This window comes from Oncorhynchus keta, chromosome 17 (assembly GCF_023373465.1).
Source record: "Oncorhynchus keta strain PuntledgeMale-10-30-2019 chromosome 17, Oket_V2, whole genome shotgun sequence".
Taxonomy (NCBI): Eukaryota; Metazoa; Chordata; class Actinopteri; order Salmoniformes; family Salmonidae; genus Oncorhynchus; species Oncorhynchus keta.
Genome location: NC_068437.1, coordinates 21,511,108 through 21,529,323, shown reverse-complemented (window position 1 = coordinate 21,529,323; position 18,216 = coordinate 21,511,108). Strand labels below are relative to the sequence as shown.

General features: G+C 41.0%; 1 protein-coding gene across 2 annotated transcripts in view; it reads left to right on the top strand.

The window, feature by feature from the left end:
* cdh13 (cadherin 13, H-cadherin (heart)) overlaps positions 1-4,220 on the top strand; it is a 620,914-nt gene extending 616,694 nt beyond the window's left edge. For both annotated transcript variants that reach the window (XM_052465701.1, XM_052465703.1), the window contains exon 14: positions 2,998-4,220. In XM_052465701.1, coding sequence (XP_052321661.1) covers positions 2,998-3,005 — 8 coding nt within the window. In that variant the 3' untranslated portion in view covers positions 3,006-4,220. The remainder of the gene's footprint in view (positions 1-2,997) is intronic.
* The last annotated feature ends 13,996 nt before the right edge of the window (positions 4,221-18,216 follow it).

Genomic DNA, 18,216 nt, shown 5'->3' with positions numbered 1-18,216 from the left:
TCTTTTACACCACTGCTACTGTCTGTTGTTATCATCTATGTATGGTCGCTTTGATAACTCGACTGGCCCGGTGCCCACTCGCATTGACTCTGTGCCGGTACCCCCCTGTATATGGTCTCGCTGTTGTTATTTTACTGCTGCTCTTTAATTACTTGTTACTTTTATTTCTTATTCATATTTTTTTTAATATATATATTTTTTACCTGCATTGTTGTTTAGAGGCTCGTAAGTAAGCATTTCACTGTTGTATTCAACCATGTGACTAATACAATTTGATTTGATTTGAATCTAACTGTGTATACCCAATTTATCAAGGAAAGTAAGAGTGGTGGAATCATTTTAATTTACATATCTCTACACTATTTTGTACTGCATGCATTTCACTTGTCGATCAGCAGTGAAGGAAAATCTTTTGACGTTTAGTTTGCTAAAGAAAACTGGACCCTTGATCACATCATGAACTTAACTCTCCATGTATAGATGGGCAATCTCATCTCTTTCTGTCGATCAGATATAAAATGCCTTTTCTATGGGCTAAAGAAATGGCCGCTACAATACCTCCCCATTCTAATAGCAGAATCTGTGTAGCATACAGACCTTGAGCAACAGCACGGCTGCTCTGCAGCAGAGAGAGTGCCTGTCTCCACTAGCAACAGGAATGACACCCTCCTACACGATCTCAGGCAGGATCAGTCCCATGGTCCTGAGGGGCTGTCCTTACGGTCCAGACACGGCTGAAAAACAACCTATACTCATACAGAGGCTACATGTCATAATGGAGAGAGAAAGACAGAGGCGGAGTTCTGAGTAGAGCCCACAGTGACAGAACAGAGGAATGAGAGATGGCAGAGGGAGACAGACAGCTGGATCGATAACAACTCACATTTCATAACGCTGTGTGTGTGGAACACATGTCTGTGTGAAGAAAGGATTAGCTAGCAGCACTAACTGTACCCACAGGCTGTGTATCAATCTGATTTATTTCACCATAAGATATATATATATTTATTACCCTACTTTTATGTAACTTCTTATAAATGACTCTGTGTACATATAAAGGCACCAGGCTGCAATTCATGTGTGTTTTTCCTGCTAGCCTTGGGACTAGTGTGATACATACAGTGCATTCGCAAAGTATTCAGACTCATTGACTTTTTCCACATTTTGTTACGTTACAGGCTTATTCCAAAAATGTATTAAATAACTTTTTCCATCACCAATCTACACACAATACCCCATAATGACAAAGGAAAAACAGTTTTTAGAGATTTGTGCAAATACAAAATAAAAAACTGCAATATCACATTTACATAAGTATTCAGACCCTTTGTTGAGGCACCTTTGGCAGCCATTGCAGCCACGAGTCTTCTTCGGTATGACGCTACATTCTTCTCTGAAGATCCTCTCAAGCTCTGTCAGGTTGGATGGGGAGCGTCGCTGCACAGGTATTTTCAGGTCTCTCCAGAGATGTTCGATCGGGTTCAAGTCCAGACTCTGGCTGGGCCATTCAAGGACATTCAGAGACATGTCCCGAAGCCACTTCTGAGTTGTCTTGGCTGTGTGCTTAGGGTCGTTGTCCTTTTGGATGGTGAACCTTCATCCCGGTCTGAGGTCCTGAGCACTCTGGAGCAGATTTTTATCAAGGATCTCTCGGTACTTTACTCTGTTCATCTTTCCCTCAATCCTGATTAGTCTCCCAGTCCATGCAGCTGAAAAACAACCCCACAGCATGATGCTGCCACCACCATGCTTCACCATAGGGATGGTGCCAGGTTCCCTTCAGACATGACACTTGGCATTCAGGCCAAGCAGTTCCATCTTGGTTTCATCAGACCAGAGAATCTTGTTTCTCATGGTCTGAGAGTCCTTTAGGTGCCTTTTGAAAAACTCCAAGTGTGCTGTCATGTGCCTTTTACTCGGGAGTGGCTCTGTCTGGCCACTAACATAAAGGCCTGATTGGTGGAGTGCTGCAGAGATGGTTGTCCTTCTGGAAGTTTCTCCCATCTCCACAGAGGAACTCTGGAGCTCTGTCAGAGTGACCATCGGGTTCTTGGTCACCTCCCTGACAAAGGCCCTTCTCCCCCAATTTCTCAGTTTGGCTGGGCGGCCAGCTCTATGAAGAGTGTTGGTAGTTCCATACTTCTTTCATTAAAGAATGATGGAGGCCACTGTGTTCTTGGGAACTTCAATCCTGCAAAAAAATGTGCCTCGACACAGTCCTGTCTCAGAGCTCTACGGACAATTCCTTCGACCTCATGGCTTGGTTTTTGCTCTGACATGCACTGGCAACTGTGGGACCTTATATAGACAGGTGTGTGCGTTTCCAAATCATGTCCAATCAATTGAATTTACCACAGGTGGACTCCAATCAAGTTGTAGAAACATTTCAAGGATGATCAATGGAAACAGGATGCGCCTGAGCTCAATTTCGAGTCTCATAGCAAATGGTCTGAATACTTATGTAAATAAGGTATTTCTGTTATTTATTTTTTACACATTTGCAAATAATTCAAAAAACTATTTTCACTTTGTCATTATGGGTTATTGTGTGTAGATTGCTAAGGATATGTTTTAATGCATTTTTAGAATATGGCTGTAGTGTAACATATTGTGGAAAAGGTCAAGGGGTCTGAATAGTTTCCAAATGCACTGTAACCACTATAGAAAATAAATACATGTTCCATTCAGCAGGGCGTGACAGAGGAGCACATGTCATTGTCAAGCTCTCAAATGTTTCCATGGCCATTTTACACAGACCAATAATTGAGTCTCTTTATTCTGTCTAAATGTGTACCAAGGGTGTATATTTCAATCTTCTCTGTTCTCTCCATCCTGAATGTTTAATGTAGGATACCTATCACCTGTCTTGTGTAATTGATTGCAACTGATCTGTGTTGACGATGCCCTTGACTATCTGTTTATCTTTCTCTTCCTCTTCATGTCATTCTCTCTTCTGCTTTTTCACTTTCTATCCACTATTCTCTCTTTTCTTACCAGGCCTGTAAATTGTGATGAAACCTACTGTAGTCTACTTGCAACACTGAAGAGAAACAGCATATCTCACCTACGCCATCAAGCCTAAGGAGAGAAGACCTCTCACCATAACTAAAACAACTAGCAAACAATTACACAAAAACACAATTCAAACTGGCCCTCTGTGGTATTAAGCTTCTTGGGTTTCTCACATTATCTTATCCAGCCCCCCCCCGTTCCCCACCAGCTTTTAGTTACCACCCTTCACCTCTACCCCACCCCTCTCTCCGTCCACTACCGCCCCTAGCTCTGTTCCCCCTCCCCTGAACAGTTGTCCTTGCCCCTGGTCTTCTCCCTCGCCCATCCTTCTCCCACCCCTCGCCTGCCTGTCTCCTCCGTCCATCTCTGTGGGTTCTGTTGTCACGGACACCACCGCCTGAATGGACTCTTTCGCTGGGCAAGGAAACACTGCATAGTCTGAGCTACTGGATACTGGATGAGGAACAGCATTGACTTTTTGATGTATTACTTTATTTTCTCGTCACAGACGAGTGTATTTGATCTTGTTTCCTACTGTAATGAGAGAAAAAAAAACAGTTTTTGTCTGCAGTGGTTGTGGTTAGGGCAAGGTGGTAGCCATAAGCCTTCTCAAGTCAGAAGTTTCTGGAGTCTTTTTTGATTCGTTCTGTTTCTATTGCATTAGTTGTCATGGAGTGGAAAACAATATATCTTTATAGTAACGGTGTGAAACTTACAAAAAAGTACACTATATATATTTTATTTTTTACCATTGTACAAATATATTAATTAACTTATGTATTTGGACTGCCGGCTCTTCAATTACCCCCACAGAAAAAAGATAAACATTTTTGTGGACTTTAGGCACTATTTCTAATGCTATCGGTGTGTTTTACTATTTTTAATGTACATCTCCAGTTTTTTGAGAATCTGTGATTAATTTCTTGAATCTTGAAGTCTTGAATTGCTTTGCTGATTAGCAATCTGTCTGCCTTGTGTTATATGGTTTTGTTTCTCTGACACTAGTACCGCCTCCCCCTGAGTCACACAAAGAGGTCAAGGAAGGTAGTGAATTGGTGGTTCGTTTTTTTGCACTCGTAAAAAAAAAGTGTGTGTGGGTTTGTGTGGAAGACCCCATGAGTCACGATAAAGCAAGAAAAATGTGACATTTTGAGTGAGTTATGTCTGTCTTTTGCACTAATTTAATAAAGCCGTTACTGTAATTGCCATCACATTAAGTTTTATTGCTTGTAAGAGCCCATACAGGGCTTGTAAGTGTGTTTACCAACTGGTTTTGACAGCAAAACGGAGACCCAAGGCTTCTCACAGACATCCTACCATTACTTATTCATACTCCTTCACACATGGATACCTACATGACAGAGCTCATTTACATAGAGACCACATGTATAGTACTTGATGAAAGCAGGCATCCCACAGATGATGTGTAGGTAGGTGTGTGTGTGTGTGGGGGGGGATACTCTGTGATTGCCTGAGACAACTCATTGGTTGTGTCTGGCTGGTAGCCTAGTGGTTAGAGCATTGGGCCAGTTCGATTTCCCGAGCCGAGAAGGTGAAGAATGTGTCAATGTGTCCTTGAGCAAGGCATTTAACCCTAATTGCTTCAGGGTCGCCGTTGATAATGGCAGATCCTGGCTGTGACCCCACTCTCAGAGTGTGTCTCAGAGAGAGTTGAGATATGCAAAAAACACATGTCCAATTCACCCACCAAATGATTATTACTTACAATGATTATTATTATTTGTTTAGCCTTATCTATGAACACATTCTAAAACACATCCTTCTATTCAAGCCATATCGCAGAAGTTCCCATTTTAGACTGCATTCACGCTAAACGCTGCACATGTCGGCTCAATTGGAAAGTACCTTTACATTTCTATTACGCAATCTGTAACGCTTCAGCGATCCAGATTGAACAGAGCACTTCAATTTATTTCTTACACATCCTCTGACAATGTTCTGTGTGATTGCTATTGATTGCTCTTGCTCTCGTCTTGTCTAGACTGCACAGTCATTTTTTGGGACTTGTAGTCTTATATGACTTATTTTTTACGTTGATTATAGAAGACCCCTTGTTCTATCTCTCATTAATGCACGTGACAGCATTAAAGCCTTTTGTCAGTTACCCTGAGTGACAGGCTGCTGCTCATTAGGTCTGGGAGTGTAGATCACAGACAGAATACAGACTCCTCAGTCCTCATTGTTACACATACACAGACTTTACTAATGGGTCGTTCCACTAATTTACAGACGTAAGTTAATCACTAATCACATTAAATAAATAATCATCTTCAGAAAAGGCTTTGTCAAAGCAACAAAATAACTAGGGCTTTACAATGACAGGGAAAACGTGGATACATTTTGGGGTTAAGTGGGTTAAAATCTGCACAGAGGGACAAGTGAAAATGCTTAATTTTGGGGACTTTACATTTATTTCATTCCCCATGTGTTCCATATTAAAGGGCACTTCATTTAATTTAATAGGCGTTTAAAATTCAATATTGGTGCACAATTCCTACTTAAATATCAAAGGGATGCAAAGACACTCATTTCGTGGAACGACCCAATACACTCCAGTCACTAAATTAACACTGAGGGGATTGGTTATGGTGGTGGAAAGCAGTAGTACGGTAAGTTCACCTGAGGTCAACGTCATGTTACCACATTCAGAGCTCTCTGGTGCCAATACCTAACTCAGGTTAGATTCTGCTGTCTTTCCCACTCTTACAGTTGATTTCCATGGGTTTGTTTTTCTGCACTTTGACATTTCCTACTCTGCCAGTGCTGCTTACTGTAGAACATGGAAGGGAATGCTAAAGACGTCTTTCTCACACAGGATACAGAGCCCACTGGGCACAAAGTGGTTGAATCAATGTTGTTTCAATTTCATTCGTCAATTTATTGTGATGTGGAATCTACACGTAAAATACATTGGATTAGCAAAAAGTCATCAACGTAAACTGTTGTTTTGAGGGTGAAATTTCAACCACAGAATTATGCCATCATGTTACCCAATTATTCTATATATGTTGAATTTGTACTTTTGAAACATTGTCAGATCTTCAATGTTATATCCGCTATAAGAAACAAATTGCCCAGGCAGCACCTCCTACAAGACAGTTGATCTGTCTACAGCTACCCCTTTGGTCTCCTATCAAGGCTTTTACAGAACCCAGACTGCTTAGCTTTGATATAGTCTCTGACTATTACCAATGTGCTATCGTGAGAATGACTGTTTAGGGGTTTCCACTTCAAAACTAAATAGGTTCACTATTTTGTTGCTATTTTCATTGCAATGGTAAGGTTTAACAGAGCAAATGAACTCGTATTTTATCAAGGTAATTATATTTCATAAATATATATTTCAGGCCTATATAGCATTTGTGAAAAGTAATCAACATCTATTATTTCAAATGAATCCAGTATTCAACTAAAAATAGACAGTACATGGGGTGTCAAGCGTTTGTTTGATTTGAAATGTAATTCTAACGATAGCTTGCTAATGTTAGCGAGCTAGCCAGCTACCTATGCAAAATCCTCCAGCAGAATACCAAAAACTAGCTGATCAGGTTCCTTTTCAATGCAAACACTAGCTAGCTTATTGGTGTTAGCAAGCACTATTATTAGTATAATTCTAGCTGGATAATACAACAAATAGTTAACCCGGCCTATCTTTAGGCCTAAACACTAAATGTCAGAACTCATGTTAATTATGATCCTATTGGAGAAAGGTTTATATACCATGTCTGATTATGGGTAGCTAGTAACCTAACGTAGCAGGCGTAAAAGAAGCACCTGAAACTAGATCCCCAACATACCGGTCTTGACTAGAAGGAGGTTTTCTTCTGCACTGTTGCATTGTTAACATCCAGAAGTGGAAGTCGCACCCATTTCCCCTGAAAAACGGAACATCCGGTTGTTGGGGACTAGGCAGAGGCTAGCTAGCTAGTAACATTGGGCTAATTGTAGAGCCTACCACAGATTCCCACAAAGCTTATGCTTTACAGGTATTTTCACTTAGTAATGAGTAGTAAGTATAGTGGCTATAGAAGATCTACACCCCTTTGAATTTTTTTCACATGTTGTTGTGTTACCAAATGGGATTCAATTGGAATTAATTTTCATTTTTTTCAAGATCTACACAATATACTCTGTAATGTCAAAGTGAAAAAATAAATAAAACACTACTATGCAGTACCTCGATTAGACAAATATTCACCCTCTAAGTAAATACATGTTAGAAACACCATTGGCAGCGATTACAGATGTGACTTTTCTTGGATAAGTCTCTTTGCACATCTGTAATGTGCAATATCAGCCTATTATTGTTTTCAAAAATGTTCAAGCTCTATCAAGGTGTTGAGGATCATGGCTAGACAGCAATTTCCAAGGATTTCAATAGATTTCCAAACAGATTTATGTCGAAACTGTAACGTGGCCACTCAGGAACATGCACTGTTTCTCGGTAACCAACTCCTGTATAGATTTGGCTTTGTGTTGTCGGTTATTGTCCTGTTGAATGGTGAATTCCTGTCCCAGAGTCTGGTGTAAAGCAAACTGAAGCAGGTTTTCCTCTAAGACTTTGCTTGTGCTTAGCTCCATCCTGTTTATTTTTATCATGAAAAACTCTGCAGTCTTTGATGATGTCAAATATACCCATACCATAATGCAGCCAACACCATGCTTAAAAATAAGGAGGCAGTACTCAGTGATGTGTTGTGTTGGATTTATTCAAAATATTAGGCTTTGCATTTAGGCCAAAAACTGTATTCCTTTGCTGTGTTTTTTTGCAGTATTACTTTATTGCCTTCTTGCAAACATTGGTGACCTACCGGCTACCGGATTCGGTCTTACGTAGCAACATTTGAAATTGTATTTTTACATTGGATAAAAGCAGAGAGTCAGAGCTAGAAAATTGTATATCATTCACTACAGTTGAGGAACAACGGGAAAGTAATTCTGCTTTGAAAGTTGATAAACTTGTAACCTCACTTTTTAGAAAATGGACCTTTAATATTTTGGTACCTACTGGAGAGCTCTTCTTTGTTTACACCCACTCAGCATCGTTCACACCATTTTAAGCTTTAGCCCCACCCATCTCTTCACATGTGAGGCTATGTACAAAGCAACCAAAGATTTCAAGACTGAAGGCTGGTTTATACTACTGGTGTGTTTGTAAATTTAATCTGGAGTGCCAAAGTGTGCCCTGGGTGTTCATAAACTCAGAGTGTTGTCAGATTGTCCATTCGTAATCTCAGAGTGTAGCTAGCCAGAGTGAATGTACCAGATACGTCTATCGATAGTTGTTGCAGTGACATCGTAAACATTCTATTGAAATAGTTACTTGCATAGTGGAGTCTTTTGTTTAGACATGTAGCTACCTAAACAATTAACCATAATCCCAACTCATAACGTTACTACCCTGCATGAGTCTGCAGGTAGCTAACCAACCAGGTTCAATGTTAGCTAGCTAACATTAGGCTACAACTAGCAATGCAAATGGCTCTGAGATATTAATAATATTACTACACAGATCATACACGTAACATTAGCTAATAGCCAGGCAGCTAACGCTAGCAAGCTATCTAACAGTACACTTTAACTTGAAATGAAAACGACTTTCTGACAAAATTAGAAACGTGTAATATCTGAAAATGTAGCTAGCGAGACTCTCTTACCCATATACAAGGATGGACGCTTCTCCCTCTCTGTCATGGATGTCATGGTTGCCCTTCTGTATGTTATCTTTTCAACTCCTTCTGCATATTTGCAATCAAACACCAGAATTTTCTCAATTGCCTTCGCTAAATCCACTGATTTCAAAACCCGGTCCTCCAGAGAGTGGAGAGCAACACTTTTGCAGTTCTACTACGTGATATCTTTTTTTTTTAGAGCCGCGTTAGAAAGGATTATCTACGCACACTGACCAGCTCATATTATAGACAGAAGCATGGCAGACCAATCCTAACTCATCTCTCGGCATGTCCAGCCCACTCATTATCTCAGCCAATCATGGCTAGCAGGAAGGTTGCTGGCTTTTTCTATGGCTATGACTAAACCAACTAGGCTCGTAATTTAACCATTTTATTTGTATTTACAGATGGCATACACAATTGTAATTAAGGCACAATGTTACAATGTTATTGATCCATCCTCAGTTTTCTCCCATCACAGCCAATTTAAGTCAATATGTAACTAGGCCACTCATGAACATTCAATGCCGTCTTGGTAAGAAACAGTGTATATTTGGCCTTGTGTTCTATGTTATTGTCCTGCGGAAAGGTGAATTTGTCTCCCAGTGTCTGTTGGAAAGCAAACTGAACAAGGTTTTCCTCTAGGATTTTGCCTGTGCTTAGCTCTATTCGGTTTCTTTTTATCCTAAAAAACTTCCTAGTCCTTACCGATGACAAGCATACTCATAACATGATGCAGCCACCACCATGGTTGAAAATATGATGAATGGTACGTAGTGATGTGTTGCATTGGATTTGCCCAAAAAACTCTTTGTATTCAGGACATTAAGTTAATTTCGTATCCTTTTTTGTTGTTGCAGGTTTACTTTAGTGCCTTATTGCGAACAGGATGCATGTTTTGGAATATGTTTTATTCTATACAAGCTTCCTTCATTTCACTCTGTCATTTAGGTAAGTATTGTGGACGAACTACAATGTTGTTGATCCACCCTCAATTTTCTCCTATCACAGCCATTAAACTCTGTAACTGTTTTAGTCACCATTGGACCTCAGTGGTTTCCTTCCTCTCGGGCAACTGAGTTCGGAAGAATGACTGTATTTTTTATTTTATTTTATTTCACCTTTATTTAACCAGGTAGGCTAGTTGAGAACAAGTTCTCATTTGCAACTGCGACCTGGCCAAGATAAAGCATAGCAGTGTGAACAGACAACACAGAGTTACACATGGAGTAAACAATTAACAAGTCAATAACACAGTAGAAAAAAGGGGAGTCTATATACAATGTGTGCAAAAGGCATGAGGAGGTAGGCAAATAATTACAATATTGCAGATAAACACTGGAGTGATAAATGATCAGATGGGCATGTACAGGTAGAGATATTGGTGTGCAAAAGAGCAGAAAAGTAAATAAATAAAAACTGTGGGGATGAAGTAGGTGAAAATGGGTGGGCTATTTACCAATAGGTTATGTACAGCTGCAGCGATCGGTTAGCTGCTCAGATAGCTGATGTTTGAAGTTTGTGAGGGAGATAAAAGTCTCCAACTTCAGCGATTTTTGCAATTCTTTCCAGTCACAGGCAGCAGAGTACTGGAACGAAAGGCGGCCGAATGAGGTGTTGGCTTTAGGGATGATCAGTGAGATACACCTGCTGGAGCGCGTGCTACGGATGGGTGTAGCCATCGTGACCAGTGAACTGAGATAAGGCGGAGCTTGACCTAGCATGGCCTTGTAGATGACCTGGAGCCAGTGGGTCTGGCGACGAATATGTAGCGAGGGCCAGCCGACTAGAACATACAAGTCGCAGTGGTGGGTAGCATAAGGTGCTTTAGTGACAAAACGGATGGCACTGTGATAAACTGCATCCAGTTTGCTGAGTAGAGTGTTGGAAGCGATTTTGTAGATGACATCGCCGAAGTCGAGGATCGGTAGGATAGTCAGCTTTACTAGGGTAAGCTTGGCAGCGTGAGTGAAGGAGGCTTTGTTGCGGAATAGAAAGCAGACTCTTGATTTGATTTTCGATTGGAGATGTTTGATATGGGTCTGGAAGGAGAGTTTGCAGTCTAGCCAGACACCTAGGTACTTATAGGTGTCCACATATTCAAGGTCGGAACCATCCAGTGTGGTGATGCTAGTCGGGCATGCGGGTGTAGGCAGCGATCGGTTGAAAAGCATGCATTTGGTTTTACTAGTGTTTAAGAGCAGTTGGAGGCCACGGAAGGAGTGTTGTATGGCATTGAAGCTCGTTTGGAGCTTAGGTATCTTTGTAGTGACTGGGTGTATTGATACACCATCCAAAGGGTAATTAATAACGTCACCATGCTGAAAGGGACATTCAATGTCAGATTTTCTTTATTTTTACCCATTGAAAATCCTCCCTGGTCTTTGTGGTTGAATTGAGGGACCTTACAGGTCATTTTATGTGTGGGGTACAGGGATGAGGTAGTCATTCAAAAATCATGTTAAACACTATTATTTCACAAAGAGTGAGTGCAACTTATTATGTGAGTTGTTAAGTGCATTTTTACTTCTGGATTTACTTAGGCTTGCCATAACAAAGATGCTGAATAGTTATTGACTCAAGATATGAGATTTTCATGTTTATTTAGTTCTTTATTCATTTCAAAAACATAATTCCACTTTGACATAATGGGGTATTGTGTGTAGAACAGTGACACAAAATCTAAATTTTATCAATTTTAAGTTCAGTCTGTAACACAACAAAATGTGAAAAAAGTCAAGGTGTGTGAATTTTTTCTGAAGGCACTGTAGGTACACAATAATTACAAATAGGTACCCCTGAAAATACACCTCTTTTTAACTAACTAAATCCTGTTTAAAACCTAGTAATTACATTGTCATAAGACTGATACATTATTACATGTACTCTGTGGTGTACTAGTGGGTTTTTTTCTCCCACTATGATGGCAAGGATGTTCAAGTTGTGATAGTGGATAGTGGGTAATGTACATATTAATTATAAATGATTAGGATCCCTTAAAATTAAGAGTTTCCATTGGAATTTGGATGTACTTCTAAATTATTAAAGGCATAGTGATTACACATTTGAAAGTGAACAAACTTTTTGCTGTCTTTTAGAGTGGGTGTATATACAGTGCCTTCGAAAACTATTACAAATAAAACAGTGAAATAACACATTTACATAAGTATTCAGACCCTTTACTCAGTACTTTGTTGAAGCACTTTTGGCAGCATTAAGTCTTCTTGGATATGACGCTACAAGCTTGGCACACTTGTATTTGGGGAGTTTAGGGTCATTGTCCTGTTGGATGGTGAACCTTCGCCCCAGTCTGAGGTCCTGAGCGCTCTGGAGCAGGTTTTCATCAAGGATCTCTCTGTACTTTGCTCCGTTCATGTTTGCCTCGATCCTGATAAGTCTCCCAGTCCCGCCCACTGAAAACATCCCCACAGCATGATGCTGCCACCACCATGCTTCACCGTAGGGATGGTGCCGCGTTTCCTCCAGGTTTTATATCAGGTTTTAAAGACCCAGATGCAGACACGTCAACTTGACAATGGTTTAATATTCCAACAGCGGCAGGCAATAGTCCGTTCAAGGCAGGGGTCAGTAAACAAGAGGTGGGGCAACGGTACCGGGCGGCAGTCAGGCTCAGGGTCAGGGTAGGCAGAGGTCAACAATCCAGAGGTGTGGCAAAGGTGCAGGACGGCAGGCAGGCTCAGGGTCAGGGGCAGGCAGAGTGGTCAGGCAGGCGGGCTCAGAGTCAGGACAGGCACGGGTCAAAACCAGGAGGGCGAGAAAAAGAGAGACTGGGAAAAGCCGGAGCTGAGAACTAAAACGCTGGTTGACTTGACAAACAAGACGAACTGGCAACAGAGAACACAGGTATAAATCCACAGGGGATAATGGGGGAGATGGGCGACACCTGAAGAGGGGTGGAGACAATGACAAGGACAGGCGAAACAGATCAGGGTGTGACAGGAAATGCATAGTGATTGATTTGAATTGTTTTCCCTTATGATTGCTGAAGACAAAATCATATCAACATTTCGGCCCCGTTTCCACAGGTGTATCAAACTCCATTCTGTGATTGATGCTGTATCTGCATATATGTATTGCAATTTTACACTTCAACAGTGTTTACCACTCCTGCTCCTGGGGCATAAATGATTAAACATTGTAACTATGCACTAGACTAGAAACATGATTTTGTAATTCATATATACAGAACAAAAACAGTACATCCTGCCAGCACGCTTGGAGGAGAGCGAGGAATGAGATGGGAGTAACAATCCAGGCTATTTGATCTGAGACCTACATAATAATATAATGAAACAAGCAGGTAAGCAGGTTTCGAACCCTCAACATTCTAGTTTACCATTAGTATTTGGTAGCATTGCCTTTAAATTGTTTAACTTGGGTCAAACGTCTCACGTAGCCTTCCACAAGCTTCCCACAATAAGTTGGGTGAATTTTGGCCCATTCCTCCTGACAGAGCTGGTGTAACTGAGTCAGGTTTGTAGGCCTCCTTGCTCGCACATGCTTTTTCAGTTCTGCCCACAAATGTTCTATAGGATGAGGTCTTTTGGGCTTTGTGATGGTCACTCCAATACCTTGACTTTGTTGTCCTTAAGCCATTTTGCCACAACTTTGGAAGTATGCTTGGGGTCATTGTCACTTTTGAAGACCCATTTGCAACCAAGCTTTCACTTCCTGGCTGATGTCTTGAGATGTTGCTTCAATATATCCACATAATGTTCCTCCCTCATGATGCCATCTATTTTGTGAAGTGCACCAGTCCCCCTTGCAGCAAAGCACCCCCACAACATGATGCTGCCACCACCGTGCTTCATGGTTGGGATGGTATTCTTCGGCTTGCAAGCTTCCCCCTTTTTCCTCCAAAAATAATGATGGTCATTATGGCTAAACAGTTCTATTTTTGTTTCATCAGACAAGAGGACATTTCAGTTTTTAAGTCTGTATTTTTCAAGATGAGAAGAGTATGGTCCAACCCATCAGGTATCTCACTGCACCCTCTTATGACATATCTTGAAACATGCGGACAGACGGATTAAAAGTACATTTCCATTGTTATACTTCTGACAGCAACTTTCATCTTCCATCCATAACTGTTGGACTGCTGGAAAGCCTATCTGCAAGGTTTTGTATATCTTACCTATCATATGAATATAATTTTCTGACTCAAATAGGATTCCCTCAAGATTGCTCTGATGTCCAAAAGATTTCAAATTGAAATTTCGTGATATGAAACTTTTAAGATGAATGTATTTGAAAATATCTATCGGTTTGTGTTCCATAATGATTTAAAAAGTCTGCATGTTATGATTTATTTTTACTACAATTTGTATTTTGTCTTAATTAAATATTATCCACTATTACTTGACCCTCAGTAACAACCACATGTACGTGACTGTGTTTACAGAGGAAACAAAAAAGGTAGGCTTAATCAAACAATGGAATGGAATGATAAGAAGGTAGGGTAGGGCCTACCCACGAACACTAAATTGACAGTTAAATATACGTGATTATTACTTGTGGTCGCTACTGATAGTGGCTAATAATATTTAACATATAACCTACAAATTGAAGGAAATACGAAAAGTTGGGGCATATGATTAAAACGTTCTAGACAGCACAGATGTTACATTTTGTGTGACTCTTTGGCTTGTCATCTCATTTGGCTTACCTATTAAAATGCATTCCCTGCACGTAAAAAAGCCTTACAATTAAAATTCTGCATAATGGCACAGCATTTCATACTTCACTGTGGGAGTGGCATAACTAGTTTCCTGACATATGAATGGTTTCCAGCGATCATAAGGTAAAATAGATCTTATATCAATTACAGTTGTAATTTAGCCTGTATTTACAATCCCCTTATCTAAACGGATTACTCATTTAGCTAGCTCTTATCAACAGCTCTTATCAATTTATAAATTACAGTGCATGGAGAATGGTGTTATTACTATCAGAAAAAAGAAAGAAGATCTTTTCTACTTGGAACCGACAGGTTCGCTCGACCTTATTCATGGTTTCCTCATGCATAAAGGTGGTGGAATTACGAGGGAATTAAGTCAAGGTCCGAATATGGCGTATCTGTGGACACAACTGTGCCACACCTCCATTTCTGTGAACTCCACCCCAAACGGGTACCTGGTTGGCACTGGCTTTTCCCCCATGCTTAAGTTCAAGGTAAGAATACGCATAGAGAGAAAAGTGCATAAAAAAGGGAATTAAGTTCCATTTACGTGTGTGTAACTCAGGACTGAATTACCTTAGAGGAGAAGGTCTTGTTCTATTTCTACTTGAGTTTATTTCAGAAAAAGTTTCCTCCTAAAAAGACAGCTCACTTAATTACAGGTTATATATATATATATATATATTTGTTTTTTTTATGTAATTCATAATTTTTTTACCCATGTTTGCTTGCTTTGCCCATCAGATAATTGGTCTACAATCAGATAATGAAAGATCTGCTCTGTAAAATGGAGGAGCAGCTGAAAAGGCTGAGAGGTCTGTTGATTGATTAGCTTTGTCATGGTATAGGGCAGGGATGAGCAACTTTGATGGGGGTGGGGGCCACAAAAAACCTGAACTCATCAGGCCTGCATACCCACATCCATACCCACACATGCAGTCAGAGCCAGCTCGAACCTTTAGGGGGCCCATAGTGAAATGTTGTTGGCCCCCAGTTAATTTCTTGCAATTCTACACATGGGCCATTGAAAACAAATGCTGCTGTTTAAAGCAAATTTGCTGCAATTCTATTTTGCCTTGTGGCTGAGAGAAGATTTAGCAGGTCATCTACAAGTCCATGCTAGGTAAAGCTCCGCCTTATCTCAGTTCACTGGTCACGATGGCAACACCCATCCGTAGCACGCGCTCCAGCAGGTGTATCTCACTGATCATCCCTAAAGCCAACACCTCATTTGGCCGCCTTTCGTTCCAGTACTCTGCTGCCTGTGACTGGAACTAATTGCAACAATCGCTGAAGTTGGAGACTTTTATCTCCCTCACCAACTTCAAACATCAGCTATCTGAGCAGCTAACCGATCGCTGCAGCTGTACATAGTCCATTGGTAAATAGCCCACCCATTTTCACCTACCTCATCCCCACACTGTGTTTATTTATTTACTTTTCTGCTCTTTTGCACACCAATATCTCTACCTGTACATGACCATCTGATCATTTATCACTCCAGTGTTAATCTGCAAAATTGTAATTATTCGCCTACCTCCTCATGCCTTTTGCACACATTGTATATAGACTACCCTTTTTTTCTACTGTGTTATTGACTTGTTAATTGTTTACTCCATGTGTAACTCTGTGTTGTCTGTTCACACTGCTATGCTTTATCTTGGCCAGGTCGCAGTTGCAAATGAGAACTTGTTCTCAACTAGCCTACCTGGTTAAATAAAGGTGAAATAAAAAAATAAAAATACAAATTTATAACTAATTTCATTTTGCCAAATCAATGGTGGCCCCCCGGTCGGCAATTCGAGCATGATTACTCTAAGTTCAGATATCTGGCTGCTAGACTAACTTACCGATCTAAAAAATGTTAGCTGACAAGGGCTAATTGTGTGACTGTCAGTGACTGACATAAGAGGAAAACTACTGATGCACAACCAAATTTCTACATTAGTCAGTTGCTCAGCTGAATGCATTCAATAGAAATGTGTCTTCCCACATTTAACCCAACCCCTCTGAATAGGGAGAGCTGCGGGGACTGCCTTAATCGACGTCCACATCATCAGCGCCCGGAGAGCAGTTGTTGTTTAAGTGATAATGCCAGAGAAGCTAGTATTTAGAGGATATATTGGCACAAGTGTTGTTAGGCCCAAGATGCGGTCGAGGGCATCATCACTTATTATCAGCTTCGAGGACATTATCACTTTTATACAAAGGGTTACCAACATATTCTCCCTTCCCTCCCTTCAATATAGTCCCGACAAAAATCTAGGGTTCCTACTCAAACCGGCTGGTCGTTCATTCTATCAGTTTGGTTGCCAGAGAAGCGACCCAGTTGTTAAGTCTTTTTATTCTAAATCTATAGACAGCCGTTCGGCCATGATGGCTGGCAACATTATTATCCCTTGCTTGCTAGCTAGCCGACGTTGGCTAACACAGTCACGTCAAACAGTACAACCAGAATAACAGCAAAGTTGCTGCATTTGTTTAAGCTGTTTTCTGGAGATTGTTTCTGGATACATGCATAACAATGAGCTAATAATGTCATAGATTTAGCCAGTGGTAACTTGTGGAATAGACACCAGCCGGAATGTGTTTTTATACAATCAGCACCTAGGATTAGACCGCCTGTTGAATCATGGGGGTTATCTGCCTTGCAGAACGGCAGAGTTTTTGGCAGATTTGTCAGGTTCTTGGATTCAAACAAGCAATCTTTCAGTTACTGGCCCAATGCTCTTAACCACTAGGCTACTACTCTAACTCTTAACAGTTAGTTGAGTACCCTACTGAGTATTTTGTGGGGGCAGGGATACTTGATCTGCAAGACTACAAAAGGGGGGCTCTGGCAAAACAATGTTCTTGTTTTTTCAATTTACGGACAGCCAGAGGCACACTCCAACACTCAGACATAATTTACAAATGCTGTATTTGTGTTTAGTGAGACCGCCATATCAGAGGCAGTAGGGATGGCATCGTGTTATATTTATGTGTGTGAATTGGACCGTATTGCTGTACTGCCTGAGCATTCAAAGTTTTGGGTGTCAGGTAAATTCTATGGGAGTAAAAAGTACATATTTTCTTTAGGAATGTAGTGGAGTAAGAGTACTTACAGAGGGATTAACTGCCTCTCTAAGGCCAGCTGTGAGGCCAGGGGCATACAGACAGGGCTCTGACAATAGACCATATAACTGAACAGACTGGGTTCACTCCGTGGACCTGAGGAGGGATCTGGACATTCAACCTGACGTATCCCAGAGATGATTATTTATGATAAGCCTGCTCTCTCTCGCTCTGTTTCTCTCTCTCCCGCTCTCTCTCTCTCTCTTTCTTTCTGTCTGTCTCCCTCTCTCTCTGTGAGGAGAAGAGACGTGATGTATTTTATTTGTTACAGGTGCTATGGTGAAGCTGCTCTGGAGGATGCAGCGGTACTGGTAGGTGTGTGTTTGACGTGACATGTGAGTGCCCTGGGGGCAGATAGTTGCTTCCTCAGTCAGGAAGAGAACCAGAGCTGTCAGACACCTAATTGTTCCTGCAGAGCTCCTGATGGGGGAAAAAGGGGCAAGACGGCCTCCAACCTGACTCCTAGAAATCAGGCAGCTCAATGTGTCAACACAATGCTCTTGCAAGGGTGTGTGTCTATGTGTGTCTGTCTGTCAGTGTGAGAGTGTATGTGTGTACTGTACACCTTCCTAATGTTGAGTTGCACCCCTCCCCTTTTCCCTCTGACCAGCCTCAATTCATTGGGGCATAGACTCTACAAGGTGTCGAAAGCATTCGACAGGGATGCTGGCCCATGTTGACTCCAATTCTTCCAACAGT